Raw genomic sequence first — 27,632 nt, 5'->3', positions numbered from 1 at the left:
ACTTCATTTTTTTATTTTAAACAAATTATATTAGAAATCTTTTACCATAAGGAGTGCACTAGCAAAAATTAGTTAAAATGAGTTACCCTTTAAGCTGATGATTTTTTTTTTTTTCTTGTAGTCGTAGTGTTATGTCTGAACATGTAGATGTAGCGACCAATCAGCATGATGCCTCTCTGATACTGGAGGTAGGAGGGAGTTTTAAAAGGATGTATGGCTGACGCGGACCTAATCCTGTATTCTCCGAAGTGGGAAACTATGGAATTTTTTCAGATGTGTGATCGGATTGGTGGAACACATTGATGGTGGAAAGGGACTCAGATTCGATTGGGTTTAAACTGTGTTCATTATATTCATTCAAGCCCAGCGGTATTAAAGGGGTACTCCAGTGGAAAACATATATATATATATATATTTTTTTTTAATCAACTGGTGCCAGAAAGTTAAACAGATTTGTAAATTACTTCTATTTAAAAATCTTAAATGGGCACTGTCACCAACTTTATTTTTTTGATATGTTGTAGTACTTATGTACTACAACATATCTGTAATAAATTTTCATTATTTATTTTTTAATTTTGAGGGTGAATTTTACGTTTGAAAACCGGCCACTAGGGGGTCTCCCTCCTAGTGGCTGGCTGCAGCTTGGCGTGACGTCACGCCTGAATTCAGACTGATTGCGGCCGGGCAATATTCATTTACACTGCGCTCGCTCCCTGCCTGTCAGACAGGCAGGGAGCGAGCGCATTGGCTCCCCGTCCACTGGCTGGGAGGCCACCCCTCCCGCACATGTTGTCGCCGCTGCCCCTGCACGCCCTCTGCCGGACTCTGCAGTATCAGTAAGCATCAGAAGGAGGGGGGGGGGTGTGTGTTTGTGACAGGGGGAACTGGGTATGCGGGGGGGTGGGGGGTGTGACGGAGGGAACGGGGTATTCGGGATGGCGAGCATAGCGCCTCATGACACTAAGTTATAATTCATCTACACAGGGTGACTCCAGCTGTTTCACTACTACAACTACCAGCATGCCCTGACAGCCAATAGATGTCAGGGCAAGCTGGTAGTTGTAGTGGTGAAACAGCTGGAGGCACCCAGTGTAGATGAACTAAGGGCGGAAGTCCCCCCCCCCCCCCCAGCAGGCATCAGTGACGTGGTGCCTGCTGGGGAAGTCTGCCTGGTAGTGAGCACGCTACCAGGCAGACAAAGTTATTTTTAATATAGTAAAAAAAAAATAATAATTTAAAAGCAGGGAGGGGGTTAGGGATACATGGGCAATAGGCAGGGAAAGAAAAAATATATATATATATATATATATATATATATATATAATATATATAATATATAATATATAATATATATGATGGTGGGAGCTACCCTTTAATCCTTCCAGTACTTATTAGCTGCTGCATACTACTCAGGAAGTTCTTTTCTTTTTTAATTTATTTTCTGTCTGACCACAGTGCTCTCTGCTGACACCTCTGCCCATTTTAGGAACTGTCCAGTGCAGGATAGGTTGGCTATGGGCATTTACTTCTTAAATGGACAGGTGTCAGCAGAGAGCATGGTGTTCAGACAGAAAGGAAGTTCAAAAAGAAAAGAACTTCCTGTGGAGCATATAATAGCTAAGTACTGAAAGGGTTAATATTTTTAAATAGAAGTAATTTACAAATCTGTAACTTTCTGGCACCAGTTGATTTAAATAATTGTTTTCCAGTGGAGTACCCCTTTAAAGTTTTGAGCTTAAATATCCAAAAATTCTCTCTTCTACATACAGTCGTGGCTCTAAGTATTTCTCACAGAAAAGGATTGCAGTAACACATGTTTTGCTATACACATATTTATTCCCTTTTGTGTGTATTAAAATTAAACCAAAAAAGGAGGGGAAAAAAGCAAATTGGACATAATGTCACACCAAACTCCAAAAATGGTCTGGACAAAATTATTGGCACCCTTAACTTAATATTTGGTTGCACACCCTTTGGAAAAAAATAACTGAAATCAGTGGCTTCCTATAACAATCAATAAGCTTCTTACACCTCTCAGCCGGAACGTAGGACCACTCTTCCTTTGCAAACTGTTCCAGGTCTCTCTTATTGGAAGACACCTTTTTCCCAACAGCAATTTTAAGATCTCTCAACAGATGTTCAATGGGATTTAGATCTGGACTCATTACTGGCCACTTCAGAACTCTCCAGCGCTTTGTTGCCATCCATTTTTGGGTACTTTTTTGACATATGTTTGGGGTCATTGTCCTTCTGGAAGAACCAAGATCTCAGACGCAGACCCAGATTTCTGACACTGGGCTGTACAGTGCGACCCAAAATCCATTGGTTTTCCTCCGATTTCATGATGCCTTGCACAAGTTCAAGGCACCCAGTGCCAGAGGCAGCAAGACATTATTGAACATCCACCATATTTCACTGTAGGTACTGTGTTATTTTCTTTGTAGGCCTCATTCTGTTTTTGGTAAACAGTAGAATGATGTGCTTTACCAAAAAGCTCTATCTTGGTCTCCACTGTCCACAAGACACTTTCCCAGAAGGATTTTGGCTTACTCAAGTTCATTTTGGCAAAATGGAGTCTTGCTTTTTTATGTCTGTCAGTAGTGGGGTCCTCCTGGGCCTCCTGCCATAGTGTTACATTGTATTTAAATGCCGATGGATAGCTTGCGCTGACACTGATGCTCCCTGAGCCTGCAGGACAGCTTGAATATCTTTGGAACTTGTTTGGGGCTGCTTATCCACCATCCGGACTATCCTGCGTTGACACCTTCATCAATTTTTCTCTTCCGTCCATGCCCAGGGAGATTAGCTACAGTACCATGGGTTGCAAACCTCTTAATGTTGCGCACTGTGGACAAAGGCAAATCCAGATCTCTGGAGATTGTTTGATATTTTTCAACAATATTGGTTCTCAATTCCTCAGACAATTCTCTTCTTCTCTTTCTGTTGTCCATGCTTAGTGTGGCACGCACACACAGTCACACAATGCAAAGACTAAGTGAACGTGTCTCCTTATCTGCTTTCAGGTGTGATTTTTATATTGTCCACACCTGTTACTTGCCCCAGGTGAGTTTAAAGGAGCATCACATGCTTGAAACAATCTTATTTTTCCACAATTTTGAAAGGGTGCCAATAATTTTGTCCAGCCCATTTTTGGAGTTTGGTGTGACATTGCAGTCATGTTTCAGCACAGCATGACAGGATACACTGTATAAATAAGTATTTGACATTAGAGCGATCTATGTTGGGTCTGGTACACAGCATTTGGGTGGTGTGTCCAACGTATTGAGTCCCGCAAGGACATTCAAGTAGGTATATGACACAGTTCGATTTACATGACATAAGCTATTTGATTTTGAATGTTTCCTGTATCCTGTCAGTCTTGCACATGAAGGTAGGTTTTTTGATATTCCTCAATTTACTGGGAGCAGGGATGTTCTTCAGTGACATGGTTTTGGAGTAAGTTTTGATTGTAGGTGTGTCATCAGTGGGGTTAATTGCTTTAGGCTGGAGGCAAGTCTTGTTGGTCCAGTTGGCTGGCTTTAGATCTGCAAATTTGCCTGGCGAGACCCGATGAAGCACAATTAGTGTGAAACAGTAGCCGTAGACTCCATTCATCTACATTACCCTTGCATGTCTTTCCTCTCTCTCTCTCCCCCCCCCCCCCCCCCCCCCCCCTATCAAGATGTGAATAGGACCAATAAATATAGGAGAAACTAAGAAGATCTGGTGACTTGCCATCAATTTATTCTTTCGTACCACTGGATATCACTGTTACTATATACCATCCAAGTCAGCACTACTATAATTGGTTGCCCACTCTCTGAAGACATCATACCGGGCACCACAGATTGGCTGTCAACCAGAACACGTGACTATATAAACATGAAGATCCTGGCCCCGACCGCCCTTACAGAAAATGACGTCACGGCTGCTGAGTCGTGTGATTGGTTGCATATTGTATGAGTGAGAGAGCGCTAACTTGGTAGGAAAACAGCCCCAAGTCTCGCCCATAGTACACAACTGTAAAACCCCACCCCATGAGCAATCCCATCATAGAAAAGATCCTCCAAGAATATTTTATTAATCGCGAATGCCATTTTATGTCTGCTAACATATGTTTTATTTCAATTTTAAATACATAAATTGTCTCAAAAAAGTGCTATACAAACCATCCTTGTCACGCCACTTGGGCTGGCCTCTGACCCTTGGTTTTGGCGCCCTTTCCAGTTATTTAAATCCAACAGTACTGTAAAGGTTTAGACATCTTTTTTGCAATTGAATAAGGGGGAACTTACCCCTGAAATGCATCTTGCATGTCTGTCCACCATATGTATACACTAATTAATGAATACTTTGTTTTAAACCGGACTGGAATCGAATTGGTCACTAAAAGGCAGCGCCACCGAAGATAACCATTTTTCTCCATTATCTCTTCATAATCTCTCAACCTCAGGTTGAGTGTTCGGCCAGATTCTGCAGGCTGCAGCACGAGATCGCTCATCTGACCCCACACGGAGGGGTGATTTACGTCTATACCAAGACTTGCCCCAGGTGAGCATATATCGCACCCAGGAGTGTTGTGGGACAAAAAAAAAAAACACGGAATCACATGAGGCGCTGTCCTCTCAAATTTATTTATTTTTTATTAACGCTCCTTCCGTATAGGCCATACCCCTATATTTAGGCCTTTTTCGGTGTGTGTTTTATTTCTTTATTTTTAGTGGGGGTTGGCTGGGCCTATTTTCAAGCAGAGACTCCAATAGCCCCTATGTTAATCTGGCCCTGAGTAGGACTGTTCCACTTTGTGATTTTTGGGGCTTCAAGTCACACTAATATGTAAGATGATCAAGGTGCACAAATCTTGTTAAATGTGTCTGTGTTATTACATAGGTAAATCACTTGATGTTTATATCCTTTTTCGCATGCAAAAAAAGGACATTACTTATCGTATTTATCGGCGTATAACACACATTTTTTAGGCAAAAATTTTTAGCCTAAAGACTATCTGCGTGTTATACGCCGATAAGCCGCTGCAGTTCAATGATTAAAAGCAGGCGCTTTAAATCAATGAACTGCAGTGGCTTTTGCAGGTCCAGAGACCTGCCGTCGCTGCCCGCTTCTCTGCCCCTGCCTATCCTGGGGTCCAGAGACCGCCGCCGCCACTGCCCCATTGCCTCTCCCATCCCCGGTTTTATAATTACCTGTTCCCGGGGTCCGCGCTGCTTCTGGCTACGGAGGTCTCTTGCGTTGTTACAATGCGCTGCGCTATGACATGTGACGTCTTCAACGCGACATCAGTCAGTGGCCCGGCGCAGTGACAGTTAATGACGCCTCCAGTGCCAGAAGCCGCGTGGATCCCGGTAACAGGTAATTATAAAACCGGGGATGGGGGAGGTAATGGGGCAGCGGCGGCGGCAGTCTCTGGATAGTCAGGGGGAGAGAAGCGGCAGCAGCAGGACTCTAGATCCCAGGAAAGGCAGGGGGAAAGAAGCGGGCAGCGACGGCGGTATTTGACCCTGCAAAAGCCGCGCTTCTGCGGGGTCAGAAACAGTCTCGGGGTATACACATGCGCGCGCGCACACACCCTCATTTTACCAAGGATATTTGGGTAAAAAACTTTTATTTTATTTACCCAAATATCCTTAGAAAAATAAGGGTGCATGTTATAGGCCGGTGCGTGGTATACCCCGATAAATACGGTATTTGATTGGGTTTACCAGACTGTGTATAGAGCAAGCCTGTGTAAAGCTAATATCTGCCACTATATTGTTACTGTATCGTGGTAATGTTACTCTGTGTATAGTGACTTTAATTCATGAAGGGGTAATGTTAGTGATGTCTCAATATCGCCATTGGTGCAGATACTGGACATTTGCGGGAATACTTGTACAAATGTCCCCAATACCTATTCAGATACCTGCCAACGGGGGTTCCGGACCTGCGCTACAGCCCGTGACGCCCCATTGGTAGGTTCTACTATCGCGCTTTCAGTATAGCCCTTGGCAGTGGATTCACACCCTATGTGTTTCTGATGTAGACATTGAAATCCTTACAGGTCTTATGGGTCATGAGTACGACATGTCTGCACATGTCAAAAATGAAATGAAATTTATGTATTGCTTTTAAAGCTTACCTGCCAGATCTCCAAAAAAAAAAGTAAAAATGTTCTATGTTGCTCAGTACCTCATCCTGATCATGTACATGTAATTTTTATGAGTATACACCCTTTATTTCTCTTAGAATTCCCTTTTTATATGCTGCTCACAATAAAATAAGTCCAGAAAAACAGGGGGGAGTGTCCCTGTTCTCCTCAGTGTGATAACCACGCCCCCCTCCCTCTCTCTGCTCTGAATCACTGTTCTCAGGAGCGAGCCTGGCAGTCAGCCGAGTACAGGGGTCTCATCTGTAACCCTTTCCTCTCTGGGATTGGTAGTTTTATATGATCCCTCCACAAACAGTCAATCTGCAGCTGCTCTAAAACTACCACTCCTATCATGCCCTGACAGATATACAGGCTGACAGGACATGTTAGGAGTTGTAGTTTTAGAGCGAATGCAGATTGACTGTATGTGAAGGGATCATATCAAATTAAAACTACTATCATGTCCTGAGAGCCTGTATCTCTGTCTGGGCACGATGGGAGTTGTAGTTTCAGATACTGACAGGTTATCGAGAACACTGTTTCCCTGACAGGGCGCTTCCAGCTGTTGCAAAACTACAACTCCCAGCATGCACCCTGTCAGGGAAACGGTGCTCACCATAACCTGTCAGTATCTGAAACTACAACTCCCATCGTGCCCTGACAGATACAGGCTCTCAGGACATGCTGGGTACTGTAAACTCTCTAAAACTTTAACTCCTAACATCTCCTGACAGCCTGTATATCTGTCAGGGCATGATAGGAGTTGTAGTTTCATGTGATCCAGCCACAAACAGTCAATCTCCAGCTGCTACAAAACTACAACTCCTATCATGTCCTGACAGCCTGTATAACGGTCAGGGCATGATGGGAGTTGTAGTTTTTTTTATTATCCCTAAAAAAGTCACTCTGCAGCCGCTATAAAACTACAACTCCTATCTCATGCCCTGACAGATATACAGGCTGTCAGGAAATGTTGGGTACAGTAAACTCTCTAAATCTACAACTCCTATCATGCCCTTACAGCCTGTATTTCTGTCAGGGCATGATGGGAGTTGTAGTTTCAGAGAGTGACAGGTTATGGTGTGAGCACTGTTTCCCATCCAGGGTGCCTCCAGCTGTTTCAAAACTGCAGCTCCCAGCATGCTGGGAGTTGTAGTTTTGTAACAGCTGGAGGCACCCTGTCAAGGGAACAGTGTTCTCCATAACCTGTCACTCTCTGAAACTACAACTCCTATCATGCCCTGACAGATATACAGGCTGTCAGGACATGTTGGGTACAGTAAACTCTCTAAAACTAGAACTCCTAACGTGTCCTGACAGCCTGCATATCTGTCAGGGCATGATAGGAGTTTTAGTTTCAGAGAGTGACAGGTTATGGAGAACATTGTTTCCCTGACAGGGTGCCTTCAGCTGTTGCAAAACTACAACTCCTAGCATGCTGGGAGTTGCAGTTTTGAAACAGCTGGAGGCACCCTGGCTGGGAAACAGTGCTCACCATAACCTGTCACACTCTGAATTTCTGCATCTTCATCCTGCAACACTGCCAGGCGACCGTGACCGCGACACACGCCTGGGGACCGTGACCGCGACACACGCCTGGGGACCGTGACCGCGACACACGCCTGGGGACCGTGACCGCGACACACGCCTGGGGACCGTGACCGCGACACACGCCTGGGGACCGTGACCGCGACACACGCCTGGGGACCGTGACCGCGACACACACGCCTGGGGACCGTGACCGCGACACACACGCCTGGGGACCGTGACCGCGACACACACGCCTGGGGACCGTGACCGCGACACACACGCCTGGGGACCGTGACCGCGACACACACGCCTGGGGACCGTGACCGCGACACACACGCCTGGGGACCGTGACCGCGACACACACGCCTGGGGACCGTGACCGCGACACACACGCCTGGGGACCGTGACCGCGACACACACGCCTGGGGACCGTGACCGCGACACACACGCCTGGGGACCGTGACCGCGACACACACGCCTGGGGACCGTGACCGCGACACACACGCCTGGGGACCGTGACCGCGACACACGCCGGGGGACCGTGACCGCGACACACGCCGGGGGACCGTGACCGCGACACACGCCGGGGGACCGTGACCGCGACACCAGGTGGGAGTCGCAATACTGCCGGGGGACCCGAAACACCAGGGGGGAGCCGCCCACTCCTTCTGTGGGCACCTAGTGGACGACTCCCCCTTTCTTGCAACAAATGCAAATATGAAAAAATATGCGCTTACCAACTTTCCTAGATGCTGCTGATGTATGTGTGCACGCTCGGCTCCTGGCGGCTACGTGCTCACACAGACAGTGAGAGGGCTGGGAGCGAGCACAGGATGGCGGGACCTGCTGGCAATCAATGAAAACGTCCCTGATGTAGGTGATGAGCGGGACGTTTCTGACTGGTATGTGTCCCAGAAGGCAGGAGGAACCCCCAAGTGGCCAGTTTTTTGACTGGCTTTTTCTACATGAAATCCTAAAAATTTTCTGATTAAAGCAATTGCAAAACATATTCTTTTGCAATGCTTTATAACCTATCAAAAGTTTTTATATCTGACAGTGCCAATTTAAAGGGTTTATTTCACAATTAATATCAGTTATACACAGGATATACTGGGTCCTCCACCAAAAGAGTGTTGCATAAAATGAGAAGGATTGGGCTGGGGGATAATGTGTTTAAGTGGGTGAGAAACAGAGGTTGGTTATTTATGGTACATGCTGAGTGGGTGACTGTTACTAGTGGGGTACAACAGGGGTCAGTCAGTCATGGGTCATAATCTTTTTAATATATTCATTAATGACCTTTTATAGAGGGGTTGAATAGTAAAATATCAATCTTTGCAGATGAAACTAAGTTCTGCAAGGTGGTTAACACAATAGAGGACTGTGCACTGTTACATATGGATCTGGATAGGTTGGAGGTTTGGGCTGGGAAGGGGCAGATGAGGTTAAACACAGATAAATGTGAGGTAATGCACATGGGGAGGAAAAATCCAGGCTGGGATTATGTATTAAACGGTAAAACACTAGGAATGAATGACATGGAGTCCTAGTTAACCGTAAATATATACCTGTAGTGACCAGTGTCGGGTAGTTGCTGCCAATGCAAATAAAATCATGTGGTGCGTCAATAGGGGCATAGATGCCCACGACAAGGAAATAATTCTACCGCTGTACAAATACGGGGAATGGGAGGACTACAGTACCCAGAAAGATTATCAGAATTGGGGTTATTTAGTTTAGAAACAAGAAGGCTTAGGGGAGACTTAATTATGTTTAAATATCAGGGGACAGTACAGAGATCTCTCCCATGATCTATTTTTACCCGGGACTGTATGTATTACTATGGGACATCATCGAAGTCTGGTGGAAAGAAGGTTTCTACACCAGCACAGATGGGGGTTCTTTACTGTCAGAGCAGTGAGACTGTGGAATTCTCTACCAGAGAAAGTGGTCATGGTGAGCTCTGTAATAGAGTTCAAAAGAGGTCTGGGCATTTTTCTGGTGATTAATAACATTACAGGTTATGAAGAATAGATTTATAAGGACAGAATGTTGATCCATGGATTTATTCTGCCATATTTGGAGTCGGGAAGGATTTTTATTTATTTTTTCCTTTTAGTATGGGGAAATTGACATTAGCCTCATAAGGGTTTTTTTTTTTTTTTTGCCTTCTTCTGGATGAACACAGGAGGGACAAAATAAGGTTAAAGGTTGAACTTGATGGACAGCCGCTTTTTTTTAAAACTTTTTTTTCAACCTTAATAACGATGTAACTATGTAATTACTGAAACCAGAGTTCTGGTACTCATTGGCAACTGCTGTGATCTTCGCTTTCCCTACTATTTCCTTGTGGGTTATAAAATTAGCAAAACTACAAAGTGTTACTAAAATGATTTCTAAAATATTGAAAAGACTAAAAGCCTGCAGTCTTAGGCTGGGTTCACACCACGTTTTTCAAATACGGTTACCGTATACCGTTTCCGCTAAAAACGTATGGCAAAAACCGTATGCAGCCGTATGACTCCAAGTATTCTGAAATTCTGTGTACGGTTCTCATAGACAACAATGTTAAAAGAACCGCATACGGTTTTCCAACCGGAGCCAAAAAACGTGGTCGACAGCGTTTTGCCTACGGTTGAAAAATCGGCAAAACCGTATCCGAGGCAAAACAGATGCAACCGTACACAACATTTGGAATACGGTTTACAATGCATTGACTATGCATACGGTTTCGGATACGGTCGTATACGGTTACCGTATTTGAAAATCGTAGTGTGAACCAGAAATCTCTTAACGTTTGTTATAGTACATACATAAAGTAGACTTGTGGTGTTCCGCTTTTCTACCTGGTGTTTAATTATTCCTCTTTTCCAAATCCTATTTTCTCCCACTTTAACACTTATTAAAGTACTGCTCAGATTGTTGTAAAACAGTGGAGATAAAAAGTGGATGTTACTGACTCTTTCCCAGATCCCCACTGATCCCTATAGCAAGTAAACTCTATGTCCAGTGGTTGGCTGCAGTGGTCATGTGCCTGTGTCTAGAGAAAATAAGTACGGAGACTCACAGAATGCCTGAATAGAAGCGATGGGGATCAGTTATTTTACAACTTTAAGCTGTTCTAAAAACGTCTTCCTTTGGACAAGCCATGACCAACCCCTCCAAAAATTTGATTTTACTCTCATTAAATAGCTTAGGTTGCCCTGGTCATACATCTTTACTGTTACTGATATGTCCTTCTGTTCCTGAGATATGAGGGTTTATTATTTGTCTGATATTTTAGAAATTAGTCTGATGGGCGTGAACTTAGTTTTAGTAATGATTGTAAAATCCTGTCCATCACCTGATATTTACTGTCATGGGGTGTGAATGTTTCTCAGTGAGGGGCCTGTGCCTAATACACACTCCCTGACTGTATAATCCCACCCATCACCTGATATTCACTCATATTATTAAAATTAAGTTCCCGCCTATCTGACGGATTCTCTAAATTGTTAGACATTATTGACACTCATATCTTGGTAACAGAAGGTTGTAAAAAAAAAAAACTGTAAAAAGGTGTGTGATCAGGGCACCCTAAGCTATTTATTGCAATTATTTTTATGGGGATGGCCACAGGTTCTCTTTCCAGAGAGGTGGTCAACAACCAGAAAAGTATAGCTTACACAGCAGCAACACAGATGAATGGCCATCCATGTATTATATAGACAGAGCTATTCCAGCCAAAATAAGTGAATCGCTCTTCCATGTCGGTTTTCCATTTTTACCAACATCTAAGAGAAAATGTATGTTTGTCAAACTCTTCAAAGTGTCGTTTTTTTATTTTTTGCAAAGGAAGAGGAACATAAATGTGCACCAGTTCTATAATCAATACTGCAATTAAAATGTGTTCCTATCGTAGAAGTGAGGGTGATTACTTTGGCACTAAGAGATCATGTGACACCAGATGATAAAGAATATTTTATTTATAGAAGTTGCTCCACAAGATATTAGCTACTATACAAATATACAATGTACCATTTTTATCAATACCATTCTAAAAATGCAAGTATGTTTTCTATATTGTAATGTATGTATTTTTATGATGTCCATAGAGATAAATGCATCTAAATATTGCAAAGAAATGAAATGAGAAATTCTGTAATTCCTTAACTCTTAGATGTGTAGTTTTTGCCAGTAACCAGGCAGGGATTTCAAACTATTATTGTGCTTCATACTACTGTATACTTTCTTAAGTCTTTTTTTTTTTTTTTTTTTTTTATGTGACATAAGCTGAAATAATTAGAGCTACTTATATGCATCTCCAGCATAAGGCTATTAACGTTTCTTCCTGTTTCTTGTCGAATTGATGTAGGTCATAATGATTACGGTTATCAGCAACCGTCGTATCCTGAACAAGGCTACGATAGGCCTTACGAGGATTCCTCACAACATTACTACGAAGGAGGTATCTATATACCTTCACACACACACACACACTCATATATAAATCTTATTTTCACTTGTAAATTCTAGAATGGCAGTAATTTCACAATGTCCATATTAAGCTTTAATAGAAATAGTGCTGGCTTATTTTATTTTATTATTCCTCTACAATAAAGCTAGGCACCCGCTCCCCACACAATAATTGTTCACAACCCCCTTACTGACTGTACATCACTAAAACATGTTAATTTTCTCAGCTAAATGAACCTAACCCAGCAATCTATTGATATTTCAGCTACATACACACATCTATAGGATCCAGCTTTCTGATCTCGTCTAGTCTGTGCTCTTTCAGCTGTCTTTTTTAATTATTTTTTTCTTTGCTCTTCCAATCACGGTCATAATGCTGTGATATTTCTTCAATGTATTGCTCGTATGCCAAGGAAGCAGAAACAAAAATGCCGCAGTCCAGACTTGCAAAACCTAGCTTTAGTATGTATGTGGGCTGACTTCCCTATGTTCGTTTTTTTGTTTTTCTTTTTGGTGTTCAGTATTTTAACTGTTTTTATATAGTTTTTTGTTTTTGTGTTTTTTTTTTTTTTTTTTTCTTGTTTTGGTGTTGGTTGTGATGGTGTGAGGCTTTCCAAATTAAGCAATGGATTAACATGATGTTTTTGCATTGAAATTTTTTTTTAGGGAATGCACAATATGCTCAGCAACAAGAATCTTATCAAGCGCCACCACAACAACAAGGCTACCCGTCTCAGCAACAGCAGTACCCAAGCCAACAAGGTTACCCTGGCCAACAGCAAGGTTACGGTAAGTACCTGCTGCCAATAGATTAAGCTTAAAAGATAAGAGTAGGACAGTAGTTCTATCAGCATTGCTGGTGATCGCGTGGTAGCTTCTGTCCCCGTCCCCACCCCTCCCGGGCATTGCTTACTATTCCTGGCCTCAGTGCGCCAACCGCAGTATCAGTCAGCTGGGCTGTGGTCGGCTGTCTTTTTAAAAAAAAAAAAAAATTATTTTTTTACTTTTCACTTTCGCTTGCTCAGGCAGGACGCCCGGTGGGCAGATGAATAATAGAGGCAGTGGCTGGGTCTGCAACTTAACTCAGCCCCGCATTAGGGCACACTGGCGGAGCTTCCGCCCACCTCCTCCTCCCTTTCCTGGTCTATCTCCAACCTGGCTAGGTTCTTTAGGTCCGTGGTTTCGGCCTTGGAGCGGTCTTCCCTGCGCACGCCCACCAGGGAGTCCTGCTTAGTCTCGCCTGACCCCCATTTCCAGCGCTCTCACAAACGCCCTAAAGTGCTTTCGTCCGGCTCCTCTTCAGAGCCGCACAGTCGGGATAGACCTTTTTCCCATAGATCTTGCTCCTCTTCCCCAGCTTTCCAGCACAGTCCCCCACTCCAGGGGCCACTCACCCAGTGACCGACCCAGGTCTCAGACTCTTCGTTCCAGGTCCAATACGCATCAGTCTAAGGCTACCTACGCACACTCTCCAGGGGAAGTAGCGGTTAACGGGTCGGAATCCACCTCTGATCAGGAGGACCACTCTGCCTTGTCTGATATGGTGGACAGCTTGGTGTCAGCCATCAGGGACACATTTCATCGGGAAGACCCAAGAACTCATGCTGAATTTGATGCCTTGTTGGACGCAGCTTGGAAGCATCCGGACAAATGATTCCAGGGAACCAAGAAGATTCAAGCTCAGTTTCCCTTTCCTCCAGATCTGGTTTCCAAGTGGACGGCACCACCTGCAGTTGATCCTCCAGTTTCTATTCTATCCAAATCTGCTACTTTGCCTCTGGGGGACGCAGCATCCTTTTTAAGGATCCTGTGGACAAAAAGATTAAGAATCTGGCGACATTTGCCTTTGAAGTGGCAGGTTTGTCCTTGCTACTCACCTTCGCATCCGCTTGGGTGGCCAAGGTAGTTTCGGTTTGAGCTTCTCAGCTACGGCAGGACATCCTGTCAGGCGCACCTCTGGAGGACTTGGCGGATCTCGTTCGCCAACTTTCTCAGGCCGGAGACTTTCTCTGTTCAGCGGCCTTGGAGTCAGCCCGATGCACGGCCTTTGACTGAGGTAATTTGGTTGTGATTTGTCACTCTGTGTGGCTGAAGGTGTGGGATGCAGATGCTGCTTCAAAGAAATCTCTAACGGTTACCTTTCTCCCGTTCTCGGCTCTTTGGGAAACACCTAGATGAAATTATTTCTGAAGCTAGTGGAGGTAACATTTCTCTGCTGCCGCAAAACAAACCTCGCTGCTCCGATTCCCGTCGGAAGGCTGCTTTCTTTCAGCTCTTTTGATCCTTTGCATCAGGTCGCCCTCCCTAGCAGACTCCCTCCCAATCTCGGAAAGCCCCTTTTTTTTTTTTTTTTTTCAAGGCACGTTCTTCCTGGAAGGCAGATAACCACTCTGGCGGTTTCGCGGCAAAGTCCGGTAACCGTAAGCCTCTCTGAATGGACGCACCCACTCGTGTCCTTCTCAGGTCTGTCTCTTTTCCGGGACGTTTGGCTAGCGCAGGTCCAGGACTCCTGGGTCTGGGACGTCATATCCGATGGTTACCGGATAGTTTGCTTCCCTTCCCTGGGATTGTTCTGACCCCACCCTCCTCGTTCCCCTTATTTAGTGGCAGCCTTTTAGGTCGCTTTAAGTACCCTCCCCGCTCAGGGAGTGATTGTGTCAGTTCCTCCAGGGGAGCGTTTTTCGGGATTCTACTCAAATCTTTGTCGTCCCTAAGAAAGTGGGCTCTGCCCGCCCCATTCTGGACCTCAAGCTACTCAACCGCCATTTGCGGCTACGTCATTTTCGCATGGAGTCCCTCCACTCCGTGGTAGCGTCCATGGGTCAGGGGGAGTTTCTTTCTTCAGAGGGTATCCAGGATGCCTATCTGCACATCCCAATTTCCCCCACCCATCAGCTTTTCCTTCGCTGTTCCTGCGGGTCACTTTTTTTCAATTTGTGGCTTTTCTTTTTGGCCTAGCTGCGGCTCCCAGGGTTTTCACCAAAGTCATGGTGGCGGTGATTGCCATCCTTTGGGCCCGGGGAAACTTGGTCTTTGATCAAAGCTCCGTCCTGGTCCCCAAACTTGGAGAGCCTTCATCTCACGGTACAGACTCTGTCTGCCTTCGGTTGGGTGATCTACCAGGAAAAGTCCAACCGGTCTCCCTCCCAGTCACTTGTCTTTCTGGGTCTCCTTTTCGACACGGCAGCTGCCCGTGTTCGTCTTCCGTTGGACAAGCGGCGCTCCCTGCAGGATTCGCTTCTGCATGGAAGTACTGGGCCAGATGGAGGCGGTCCCTTTAGCCCACTTCCGCTATCTCCCTCTCCAGCTGGCCAGCTTGGCCTGGCGGGACAAGTCTCCTTCTACTCTGGATTGCTGGATTCTTCTGCCCTCCTCCGTTCGTTCGGTCTCTTCTGTGGTGGCTCCACTCTCCCCTCCTTCTCCAGGGGCGGTCGTTTCTTCCCCTCCTCTGGCAGGTCGTCATGACCGATGAGTCTCCAGGGTTGGGAAGGTCCTGACTGTCCAGGTTCACTAGTCCCCCTCAGAAGGCTCACCTTCCTATCAATCTTCTGGAGCTCCATGCCATCTTTCTTTGCTTCATCCACTGGTAGATCCTCCTACAGGGTCGCCCGGTTCGTGTCCAAGCTGTGGCATATATCGGTCACCAGGGCGGCACACACAATTGCTTGGCAATGGAGGAGGTCACAGATTCTGCTCTGGGCAGAGACTCTAGTTCCAACTCTCTGTGCGATCCATATTCCGGGTGCGGAGAATTGGGAAGCAGATCTTCTCAGCCGCTCCTCTGTGGATTCGGGGGGAGTAGTCTTTCCATCTGGAGGCGTTTGGTCAGATCTGCGATCTTGGGGGGGGGGGGGGGTTGGGGGGGTCGACTGGGACGTGGATCTCTTCGCGTTTGACACACACGGAGCAGTAGCATACTAAAATACAGGAAAATTCTAAAAACATGCAAGGAGCTGTGTAGCATAAGGTGCACTGAGGGTCTGGGACAACAGTCCTAATCCTAACCTAGTGGTACAAGACACTCTTTATACAAATGCGTGATACAAGACACTCTCTATACAAATGCGCATTCAGTTATAGCATCACACAATCCTAAATACCGTACACTCACCCATGTGGTGTGCTGACTCTGCCTGCCCCAACTTACGTTTCATCTGGCTTGACTTTATCAAGGGTCGTGCTTTGTCGCGAAGTCGCGAGCCCCTCTGGCTCTGGACGCACTTGTTGTCCTTCAGTCTTCCTTACCTCTTTCCGCTTCTCCCTCTCCTGCCCAGGGTTCTGAGGAAACTCAAGGCGGAGGGCGTTCCCGCTATTCTTGTGGCTCCAGACTGGCTCAGGTGCGCGTGGTACGCAGACTTCATTCAGCTGGTCGCTGGCGTACCACTGTGTCTTCCAGTTCGCCCCGATCTGCTCTCGCAGGGTCCTCCCTGCCACTCCAAGTTGTCGATGCATGTGACGGCATGGCGATTGAAACCACGGTTTTTAGATCTCTAGTTTTCATCCGGGGTGATTCGCACCATCCTTCAGGCTCGAAAACCTTCCTCCGCTAGGATTTACCACCGCTCATGGCGGGCTTATTTCAGGTGGTGCTAGGCTCGGTCTGTCTCCCCGGTCCTGTTTCCTTTCCGCGCCTTCTTGCTTTTTTTGCAATCCGGTCTGTATCAGCGCTTGGCACTCAGCTCTCTTAAAGTGTCAGCTCTTTCTATTGTTTCAGACACCTTTGGCTTTCAGTTCTCACGTCCACACCTTCCTGCAGGGCGTTGCCCATGCGGCGCTGCCATTCAGGTCTCCCACTCCTCCTTGGGATCTCAACCTGGTGCTTAGCGCTTTGAAGGAGGCTCAGTTCGAACCTCTCTGGGATGCCACACCTTTTGCATCCTTTCGTGGAAGGTTGCCTACCTCATCGCAAATGCCTCCATTAGGAGGGTCTCCGAGCTGGCGGCTCTTGTCGCTCTCCCTTCTTGGTCCTTCATTAGGACAAGGTGGTTTTTCGGCCATCTCCCTCCTTCTTGCCCAAGGTATTTTCCCCCTTTCACATGAACGAGGAGATCATTCTTCCTTCATTTTGTCCAGCTCCATCTAATGCTAAGGAGCTTTCCCTACATAGTCTGGACGTTGTTCGAGTTGTCCGGATCAATCTTTCAGTCACAATCTCCTTTAGGCAGGGTGACTCCTTTTTTGTGATTCCGGAGGGTGGTCGCAAGGGTCTTCTGGCTTCCAAGGCGACCATTTCACGGTGGATCCGTTCTGCCATCTCTGAATCGTACTGTTGTAAAGGGAAGGTCCCTCCTTTTCCAGGTGACTGCACATTCCACATGTTCCAATGGGGCTTCTTGGGCGCTCTGCAATAGGGCTTCGGCCTTGCAAGTCTGTAAGGCGGCCACCTGGTTGTCCTTGCACACTTTCACTAAATTCTACCAGGTGCACACGTTTGCGTCAGCTGACGCTGGTTTGGGTTGCAAAGTGTTGCAGGCGGCAGTGGCTCAGTCTTCTGCCTGATTCTGAGTTGGGTATTTTTCCCACCTCCAGAGACTGCTTTGGTACGTCCCACAGTCTCTGTGCCGACCGAGAAAAGTAGATTTTATTTTATAATTTTTTGTTTACCATAAAATCTTTCATGGAGGATCCATTGGGGGACACCCACCCATTGTGTTTGTTGCAATTGCTCGTTTTTCTGTCCGAGGAGTTGTTCTCGTTTCTTTTTTTGTCTGGTTCCCTCGGACACCTGCTGGTTTCTTTCTCTGTCAGTCTTCTCCTACTCCTTTTGGGACTAAACTGATTAGCTCAGGGTAAGTGGGGGGTATATCCTGCCAGGAGGGGCAGCCTTTTTTCTTTTTGTATGCTTAGTGTCAGCTTTCAAGTGGCAGCAAGCTATACCCACGGTCTTTGTGTCCCCAATGGATCCTCCTGAAAGAGATTTTACAGTAAGCATAAAAAATCGACTTTTTTAGGCATAGTTAAAGAGTAACTATCGCCAAACTAAACTCTTAATATATTGTTCCTTATGTAAGACACTTTGCTATTTACTTGCTGTTAAAATTCTTAACCTTTTTTATATGTTTTTAATGTGATGTGAAAAAACTGCCACTAGGTGACTGTTCTCTGCTGCAAGTCAAACAGTTTGGTCTCCTCCCCGCCTGGCAGGAGACCAAACCCAGGAAGTACGTGTGGGGCATGGGGCATGGGGAGGCACAGCTCTCGCAGGCCTCATGTGACGTTGTGCCTGCTGGGTAATGCCCACTTTCTCCTGCCAGGAGCTCACACAATGTGAGCAAGGGAAAAGGTATGATGCGAAGATATATATATATATATTTGTATATAAAATATGGTTAGATGACGGGCACCTTTTTTTTTTTTTTTTTTTTTTTTTTTTTTTTTTTTAAAGCATCATTTAAAGCATTGGTGCTTCAGAGGTCACAGACTTTTTTCTCGGCTGTGACTTCTCGTACACCTAGATTATGTGCTGGGGGTTTATGCTGAGAATCCTAGCCTGGCATACTGGACAACACTGGTGTTTTGATAAGGGAGGGAAGGGGTTCAGAGCCAGTGATTTTGCTTCAGTATGATCCTCTGTACCACACTTTTCTGAGTTAGTTCTGCCTACTGAACAGCACAAGTGTGAACCCAGCTTTGTTGTTGTACATTCAGCACCAGACAACAGCAGCAGCTGATTTACTCCATTGATTTTAATGTGGCCTGTTGTGTTGTAATCATGGTTTCCAATATTTGATGGAACCTGCAGTGGAGACACCCAATGGAGCCTGCAGTGGAGACACCCAAAGCAGGTGGGAATCCACTCTGTCAGCAGTGAAAAAATGGCTTTGTAATCTAGCATTGAATGGGAAATCCCTTCTTTTTTTTCCCTTAGAGAGAGACTTTATTCTGCCCGCTGTACAGCCATTTAAATTTCAGGCATATTGATCTATAAAAGATTTGGAAGTCTGTGTACATATTACACCACCATAAAACTCAGGCTACAACCACACAAATATGAAATTGTATAGGAAAAATGGTAACCTTTTTGGTAGTGGGAAAACTTAAAATTTTAGCACTTGGCCAAGGAACCAGAGCTTTACTTGCTCGATTAGCACCCTTCTGAAGATGTGTGTTTGGTCTTAACTGGGTCATGACTGGAGCCATTGCTGGTTATGACAGCTTAGCACCCTAGCTGTTATTATCAAAAGTGCTCCAATAATTTATGCCCACATCCACTAACCGGTCTGCATTTTTTAATGGTAGTTATATAGGTTTGGGTGAATTTGACTGCTTGTCCCTCTTTACAGATGACAGTAAACAAGCCTAGCAAATCAGAATTTTCTTTTTCAGTCTTTGAGCCTTTGATGCCAAGTTATATTACTGTGTAATATGCTTCTATTACTTCCATGCACCGCTCTTCCATGCATGGGACACAAACCCAGAAGAGCTGTACTGCAAGTCCTTTTTATTTTACTGTTGTGTTTGACTTTTCCCAACATTCCATGGAGCCAGAGACAACGTCATAAGTCACATAGAGCTCTCCAGGGGGGTGTCTGTATGCAGCAAAGGAAGGGTTGATAGCGGGGTGGAAGGGATTTACTGTAGTAATGCTATTCACCCACCCACTACAGCATAGCCACGTCCCTGTGAAACCGTATGACTTATGGCGTATGGTCTCTGGCTGGTGGGAAAGGTCAGTCGACTGTAAGACTTGTCCTACGGCACTTCTGGTTGCGGGTTTCGTGCGCGACATCACAGAAAAGTGGTACACACAGTAATAGCCTACTACTATGTGTCAATACTTTCTGCACCGTACAACTTCTCCCATTGAAATAAAGGTTGTTTTTTGTTTTTTTTTCCCCCCCTGAAACAATGCAGATTTAAAGGCGTAGTCCAGTGCGCACTTTTCTTATTTTATCCGGTCCCTGCAAAAAAAACTTTCTCTTGCCTGCCTATGCACCCCCGGAGCTCCAGTACAGGTGTTCGGTCGCCAGGCTGTTTGCTTCTTACTTCCTGTTAGCCTGGCACATATCACACGGAGCTTCAGCCTATCACCGGCCGCAGCGATGTCCCGCCTCGGCTGGTGATAGGCTGAAGCTCTGTGTGACGTGCCGAGCTAACAGGAAGTAAGAAGCAAACAGCCTGGCGACCGACCCTGTGACGACCGACCAAAACTGACTAAATCCTACCCCATCATAGAACAGGGTCTGTTCCATGTTGGGGGAAGTGGTACAGGGGCAAAGGGGTTGATCGCATCGGGTCTCACTTCTAAGATCCGATCAAAAGTTATTAAGCAGGGGAGTGGGCGGCATGCTCCGCTCCCCAGCGATGTACGATGTATTTTTTACTTTCATTTTCAAATTCCCCGCCGGGATCCCTGAATGGCCGGTACTGAGGAGCGATTCAGGGATCCCAGCAGGGTTCTCAAATAGAAGAGCTGCGGTGGGGAAAGATATATAGAATCGCTGGAGGGAATGTATATGTCCCCACAGCTTTTATATATCCTGTCCCCCGCCGCGCTATCATATACCCACCGCAGCACATGTTATATATGTCCCCAGCACAGCGCATGTTATATATGCCCCCCCCCCCCCCGCACGGCGCATGTTATATATGCCCCCCCGCACAGCGCATGTTATATATGCCCCCCCCCGCACAGTGCAATCATAAGCTCCCGGTAGCGCTATCATTGACAAGCCTTTTATTAGCAGAGCATCTCTCTGGGAAGCCGCTGCCCGATGCTCTGCTAATGCTCAGCTTGTGAGTGATAGCGCTTCAGAGGCATATGTGTATAGAAGCGAAGTGGGGACCAGACATATAAGCGTTATCTGGTCCCCACTTCGCTTCTATACACAGTCCTCCTGAGTACAAACACCACAGCTGCCCCATCGCCTCCCCCATCCCCGGTGTTATTACCTGTTCCCAGGGTCCGCGATCCCTCTGGCTCCGGCGCTGTGCGCTGTGATGCGCAATGACGAGTGACGTCCCCAACGCGACGTCGCTGTCAGTGCGCACAGTGACAGCGCACAGCAATAGCGCCGGAGCCAGAAGAAGCGCAGACCCCGGGAACATGTAATTATAACACCGGGGATGGGGGAGGCGATGGGGCAGCTGTGGTGGTTGTACTCAGGAGGACTGTGTATAGAAGCGAAGTGGGGACCATATAACGCTTTATATGTCTGGTCCCCACTTCGCTTCTATACACATATGCCTCTGAAGCGCTATCACTCACAAGCGGAGCATTAGCAGAGCATCGGGCAGCGGTTTCCCAGAGAGATGCTCTGCTAATAAAATGCTTGTCAATGATAGCGCTACCGGGAGCTTATGATTGCGCTGGGCGGGGGACATCTACAACATGCGCTGGGCGGGGGACATCTACAACATGCGCTGGGCGGGCGGGGGACATATATAAAATTTACTGTGCGACGCATTAGTAAATCTGGGAGAAAAATACACGGAGTAAATCAAGAAACACTCAGAGATAAACCCGACACTCTTAGTAAATGAGGGCCATTGATTTCAATGTGTAGGAAAATACGCAGCAGCAAAATACGGCACATGATGTCCTACCTTTTTAAAATAGAACCTAAAACTACAGGGCATTGTCAGGGAAAATCAGATCAAACTGACCTGACAAGTATTGTCAATGTTATAGTTTTGTCTGTCAGAATGTCTGCTTCATTTTGTTCTGTAGAAAGCACATTTCTTTGTTTTTTGTTTTATGGAAGTTATTTTTGTCCCATGTAGGTCCTTCTCAAAGTGGTCCTGGTCCTCAGTACCCAAACTACCCTCAGGGACAAGGACAACAGTATGTGCCATACAGACCTTCACAGCCAGGACCTCCGCAGCCACAGCAGCAGAGACCTTACGGATATGATCAGGTAAAGCTCCTTGAAGTGTTTAAGTATCTTTGCAGTTGAAAAATGTGTATGTGTTGTATTTTCCCTTAGAGATCAACATCTTTTGTAGAAAGGTCCATTGAGGCAGGGTCTAGTCCCATATTCTGGTACTGATGATGCACTCAGGTGTTGGCTATGCAAGACAGCTGAAGGGTTGTGAAGACTTCATTCCCTTCAGCTATCAGTTTAAAGGGGTACTCCACCCCTAGACATCTTATCCCCTGTCCAAAAGATAGGGCATAAGATGCCAGATCGCCAGGGTCACGCCCCCTCCCATAGACTTGCATTGAGGGGCGGGGGAGTGGAGTCATGTCGCCATGATCCAGCAGCGGGACCCCGGCGATCTGACATCTTATCCCCTATCCTTTGGATAGGGGATAAGATGTCTAGGGGCAGAGTACCCCTTTAATCCTACAGATATTAGTGACTGGCTGTCTATATTATGCCCATTTTTCTTGGTTCGGCTTATATAGCACTAATGTATTTTGCAGTGCTATATAAAGATTTCCTCAGGGATTCACAATTGTCATCTGAAATATACACTTATTTTATAGACGGCAATCTAGTGGTCTCCTTACCGGTCAGTACATCCACCTTCTGTACTCTGTATTGGGGGTCATGAAGGTGCGTTTGAAGTTGCAGAGAGCCCCTCGCCGGTGAGCCAGCTGTGCAATGTCTTCTCTGCTTATTAGAGAAGAAAAAGAACAGGCACAGTGGCATTCTCCAGTTCTGTGACAAGCAGAGAAAGTAATGGTGATTCATGTTCAGGTGCTTGGTCTTCTCAGGATTGAACAGATCTGGCCACCAGCCTCCATTAGACCTGTCAGGCTGGGAAACTGAAATAGTCAAAAATAAAAAAAAAATTCAACTAAAAAGGAGGTTTTAGAACTTTCCACATAAATATCAGATTTAAGTATTTTAACCAGAAATGGATTTATGGCATAATCCCTAGCTCCAAGGTTCAGTTTCTTATGCAAGGAGGTTTGTCAGGACATTAAGGTCATATTGATGATCATATTGTCATTGCATATTCTAACCCCTGTACACCATTAGTTCTGAAAGCAGGAGTCTACTAGTTGCCATTAGAGATGAGCGAACTTACAGTAAATTCGATTCGTCACAAACTTCTCGGCTCGGCAGTTGATGACTTTTCCTGCGTAAATTAGTTCACCCTTCAAGTGCCCCGGTGGGCTGGAAAAGGATGATACATTCCTAGGAAATAGTCTCCTAGGACTGTATCCACCTTTTTTAGCCCACCGGAGCACCGGAAAGCTGAACTAATTTATGCAGGAAAAGTCATCAACTGCCGATCCGAGAAGTTCGTGACGAATCGAATTTACTGTAAGTTCGCTCATCTCTAGTTGCCATACCAAGTGGTGAGGTGACTGCACATGCGTGGTAAATCTCAAGTATAATCTGAAAGATACAGGAACAGTCCTTAAAGGCGCACTCACATGTTTTCGTATGATCCATAGACTAATGGAGAGTCATCTGTGACTGTCACAGTGATCAAATCCACCCCATTCAGATGTTTGATATATTCTGTAGGTACATCTGTACATGTATTTTGGGGGTATACTCATTTATTATTAAAGCTTTCCTCTTTGTTTAAATTCATAAAAAATAATTGATACAATTTTTTTACTGTTAATTTTTGTAATTTTTTTTTTTTTTTAGGCGCAGTATGGAAACTATCAGCAGTAAAGAACTTGTGGATTCCTGTAGCCAGTCAGTGTAGCTGTTGTGGTGTTTCCTCTGGACTGTGGACATTTTCCTTTTGAAGATATTTATCACTTTTACATTTGGGAAAATTATGTGAAATTTGATGGCATCTTCCAACCATTGAAGACTGCAGTAATTCACATGTCAGTTCACACAATGTACTCTAGGTGGTGATGTTGCATCATACAATCCAGGATATCCATAAACAAGAGATGTCAGACCATCCATTTGAGATGGGGGAGAATTTTTTTTTTTTTCTTTTTCTTTTTTTTTTTTTAAGTTACAGCTGTGTACTTATACACCATAAACTGGGGAACAAAATTTCAGAGCATTTGTAACTTTTGGATACACTATGAAGTTAAGGAGAATGTGTTTGTGCCATGAATGTTACTATTAGAATTATAAAAATGGAGAAACAATGGCTAATGCTTTATCAATATATATTTTTTATTTTTTCCTATGAGAAAGGTCCTACAGTTTGGATACTTGGAATGAACATACCATACATTTCTTCCTTAAGTTGCAACATTTATTTCTATAGAATAGCCGGGATCACAGCAGCATTGATCTTTTAACCAGCACACAAGAATATTTATGCAGTATAGAGCACACGCTGCTATAAATATTATGTTTTAAGTACTAGGCAATGGTCTCTTTACATTGCGTTTTGCCGTGTTTGTGCATCCATTGGAGGTATACATCAGGAAATGCGACTGTATGGGCATACGGCTTCATCAGTCACCCATAGACACACACTGTAAAGCCAGAATGAAGCTTATGTAATTCAGTTAACTGTATAGAGTACTACAGCAAAAGTATACTGGCCCTACAGAGGCCAAAAGGAAATTTTCTGGTCTCCATTGGGTGAATGGAAGCCTGTGAGTATATTTTGATATATACTCTGGGAGCTTTTCTGGTTTATAAGGTAAGTAGACGCTGCAATTTGCAATGTTAAAGTAGTCTAACTTATGCAATACAAGAGGTCTTACAAGATATAGATACATATTTTAATTTTTTTTTTTTTGTTAGGCAAACAAAACCTGAAGAGATTGTATGTTATTTCACAGAGCAATATTTTCCTGTTTTGAAACTTAATAAAACACAACACACAATTGAAACAAATTAAGTATGGGCAGTATTTATATTTTTTTTTTGAATTTTTTTTTTTTTTTTTTGAGGACAAAGGTTCTGTGCCAAAAGTATACTGGTGTACTTACAATGCTATTTAACTGTACTTTACAAGAATAAATTATTTGTGACTTGATCTTTAATTCTTTTTGTGTAATCTGTACAGGATGCATATTTATATGAAATTGACAGGGCACTTTAGTGTATTATCATTGACTTTGCTCGTGCAAATTTCAGTTGATAGTGTAAAATAGGCAGCAGTGAAGATCGCTTAGAGATGAGCGAACTTACAGTAAATTCGATTCGTCACAAACTTCTCGGCTTGGCGGTTGCTGACTTATCCTGCATAAATTAGTTCAGCTTTCAGGTGCTCCCGTGGGCTGGAAAAGGTGGATACAGTCCTAGGAGACTTTCCTAGGACTGTATCCACATTTTCCAGCCCACCGGAGCACCTGAAAGCTGAACTAATTTATGCAGGATAAGACATCAACTGCCGAGCTGAGAAGTTCGTGACGAATCAAATTTACTGTAAGTTCGCTCATCTCTAATCGCTGTAAAGTGATCTTCGCTGCTGCTTCTAGGAGTTTCAAAACTAAAATGCCCAGCATGCCCAGACAGCCTTTAGATGTCCGTGCATGCTGGGAGTTGTAGTTTTGCAACAGCTGGAGGCACACGGCTTGGGAAACAGTTAAGTAACAAACTCTGTGTTTTGCAACCAATGTGCCTCCAGCTGTTGCATAACTACAACCCCCAGCATGCACGGACAGCAGCCAAAGGGCATGCTGAGAGTTGTAGTTTTGCAACAGCTGGAGGTTTGACCCCCCCAACGTGAATGTACTGGGTACATTCACACGGGTTGGTTTACAGCGGGTCTCTTGCTGCAAGTTTGAGATGCAGCAAATTTTCCACTGCAGCTTAAACTCCCAGCAGGAAACTCACTGTAAACCCCTGCCTGTGTGAATGTACCCTAAAATCACTACACTACACAAAATGAGTAAAATACCACATATACCCCTACACAGTCCCATTTCCTCCCCCCCCCCCCAAATCCCCAGTAAAAATGAAAAACATCAGGTATGGCACTGTTTCCAAAATGGAGCCTCCAGCTGTTGCAAAACAACAACACCCAGTATTGCCAGACAGCCATTGAATGTCCAGGCATGCTGGGAGTTTTCAACAGCTGGAGGCACCCTGTTTAGGAATCACTGGCGTAGAATACCCCTATGTCCACCCCTATGCAAATCCCTAATTTAGGCCTCAAATATGCATGGTGCTCTCTCACTTCGGAGCCCTGTCGTATTTCAAGGCAACAGTTTAGTGCCACGTGTGGGGTATTTCCGAACTCGGGAGAAATTGTCTAACAAATTTTGGGGGGCTTTTTCTCCTTTTACCCTTTATGAAAAGGTAAAGTTGGGGCCTACTCCAGCATGTTATTGTAAAAAAAAAAATTTTTTTTTTAAATTTACACTAGCACGCTGGTGTTGCCCCATACTTTTTATTTTCACAAAAGGTAAAAAAAAAAAACATATGTACGGAAATACCCCATATATGGATGTAAAATGCTCTGTGGGCACACAACATGGCTCAGGAGTGAGAGCGCCATGTACATTTTAGGTGATTTGCACAGGGGTGGCGGATCCTTAAGGCGGTTCTGACATAAATGCAAAACAAACCACGTGACTCCATTTTGGAAACTACTACCCCTAAGGAACGTAACAAGGGGTATAGTGAGCCTTAACTAACCACAGGTGTTTGAAGAATTTCACTAAAATGCTGGTGTTATCACAAAGTTTTCATTTTCACAAAGGTTAATAGGAAAAAAGCCCCCCAAAATTTGTAACCCCATCCTACTGAGTATATAAATACCCCAAATGTGGATGTAAAGTGCTCTGCTGGCGCACTACAGGGCTTAAGAGAATGAGCACCATTGGGCTTTTGGAGAGAGAATTTGGCTGGAATTGAAGGCCATGTGCAGTGAGCATTTACTCCCCACAGGTGTCTGACAGATTTTTGGAACAGTGGTCGGTGAAAATGTAAAATGTAATTTTTCATTTGCACAGCCCACTGTTCTAAAATGAATTGTTAGGCTTCAAAGGAACCCGGCTCTACGGCGCTGATCGACCAGACAGGTAAGTAGGTAAAAGAGGATTTATTGACCAGAATGCAACGCGCTTCACTGCGCTTGCGCAGCTTCCTCAGACATCTTGCCTAAGGAAGCTGCGAAAGCGCAGTGAAACGCGTTGCATTCTGGTCAATAAATCCTCTTTTACCTACTTACCTGTCTGGTCGATCAGCACCGTGGAGCCGGATTCCTTTGAAGCCTAACAATTCATTACCGTATAAATACCGGAGGGCAGCAGATGACCTACTTGGCATGCGATTACCATTGTTTATGTGGCTACACAACCACCCAGGGTGAGCAGCTAATTTAAATCATTTTCTCACCATCAGGGTTTAAACAATATTACTCTATGGAGCGCTTATTCCTTCATTTTTAGAGCACTGTTCTAAAAGTCTGTCAAACACCAGTGGGGTGTAAATGCTCACTGCACCCCTTATTACATTCTGTGAGGGGTGTAGTTAGTTTACAAAATGGGATCACATGTGGGGGGGTCCCCTGTCCTGGCACCATGGGGTCTTTGTAAACGCACATGGCCCCCGACTTCCATTCCAAACTAATTTTCACTCCAAAAGCTCCTTTTTCTTCTGAGCATTGTAGTTCGCCCGCAGAGCACTTTACATCCACACATGGGATATTTCCATTTTCTCCTAACCTC

At 45.0% G+C, this 27,632-nt stretch overlaps 1 protein-coding gene across 4 annotated transcripts in view; it reads left to right on the top strand.

Moving 5' to 3' along the window:
* SS18 (SS18 subunit of BAF chromatin remodeling complex) overlaps positions 1–24,274 on the top strand; it is a 58,871-nt gene extending 34,597 nt beyond the window's left edge. For 2 of the 4 annotated variants that reach the window (XM_056521760.1, XM_056521756.1), the window contains 4 exons: positions 12,030–12,122; positions 12,797–12,919; positions 21,854–21,987; positions 23,683–24,274. In XM_056521760.1, coding sequence (XP_056377735.1) covers positions 12,030–12,122; positions 12,797–12,919; positions 21,854–21,987; positions 23,683–23,709 — 377 coding nt within the window. In that variant the 3' untranslated portion in view covers positions 23,710–24,274. The remainder of the gene's footprint in view (positions 1–12,029; positions 12,123–12,796; positions 12,920–21,853; positions 21,988–23,682) is intronic. The other 2 variants (XM_056521758.1, XM_056521759.1) reach the window with 1 other exon arrangement.
* The last annotated feature ends 3,358 nt before the right edge of the window (positions 24,275–27,632 follow it).

Source organism: Hyla sarda, chromosome 5, assembly GCF_029499605.1.
Source record: "Hyla sarda isolate aHylSar1 chromosome 5, aHylSar1.hap1, whole genome shotgun sequence".
NCBI lineage: Eukaryota > Metazoa > Chordata > Amphibia > Anura > Hylidae > Hyla > Hyla sarda.
This window is presented reverse-complemented; position numbering and strand designations above follow the sequence as displayed.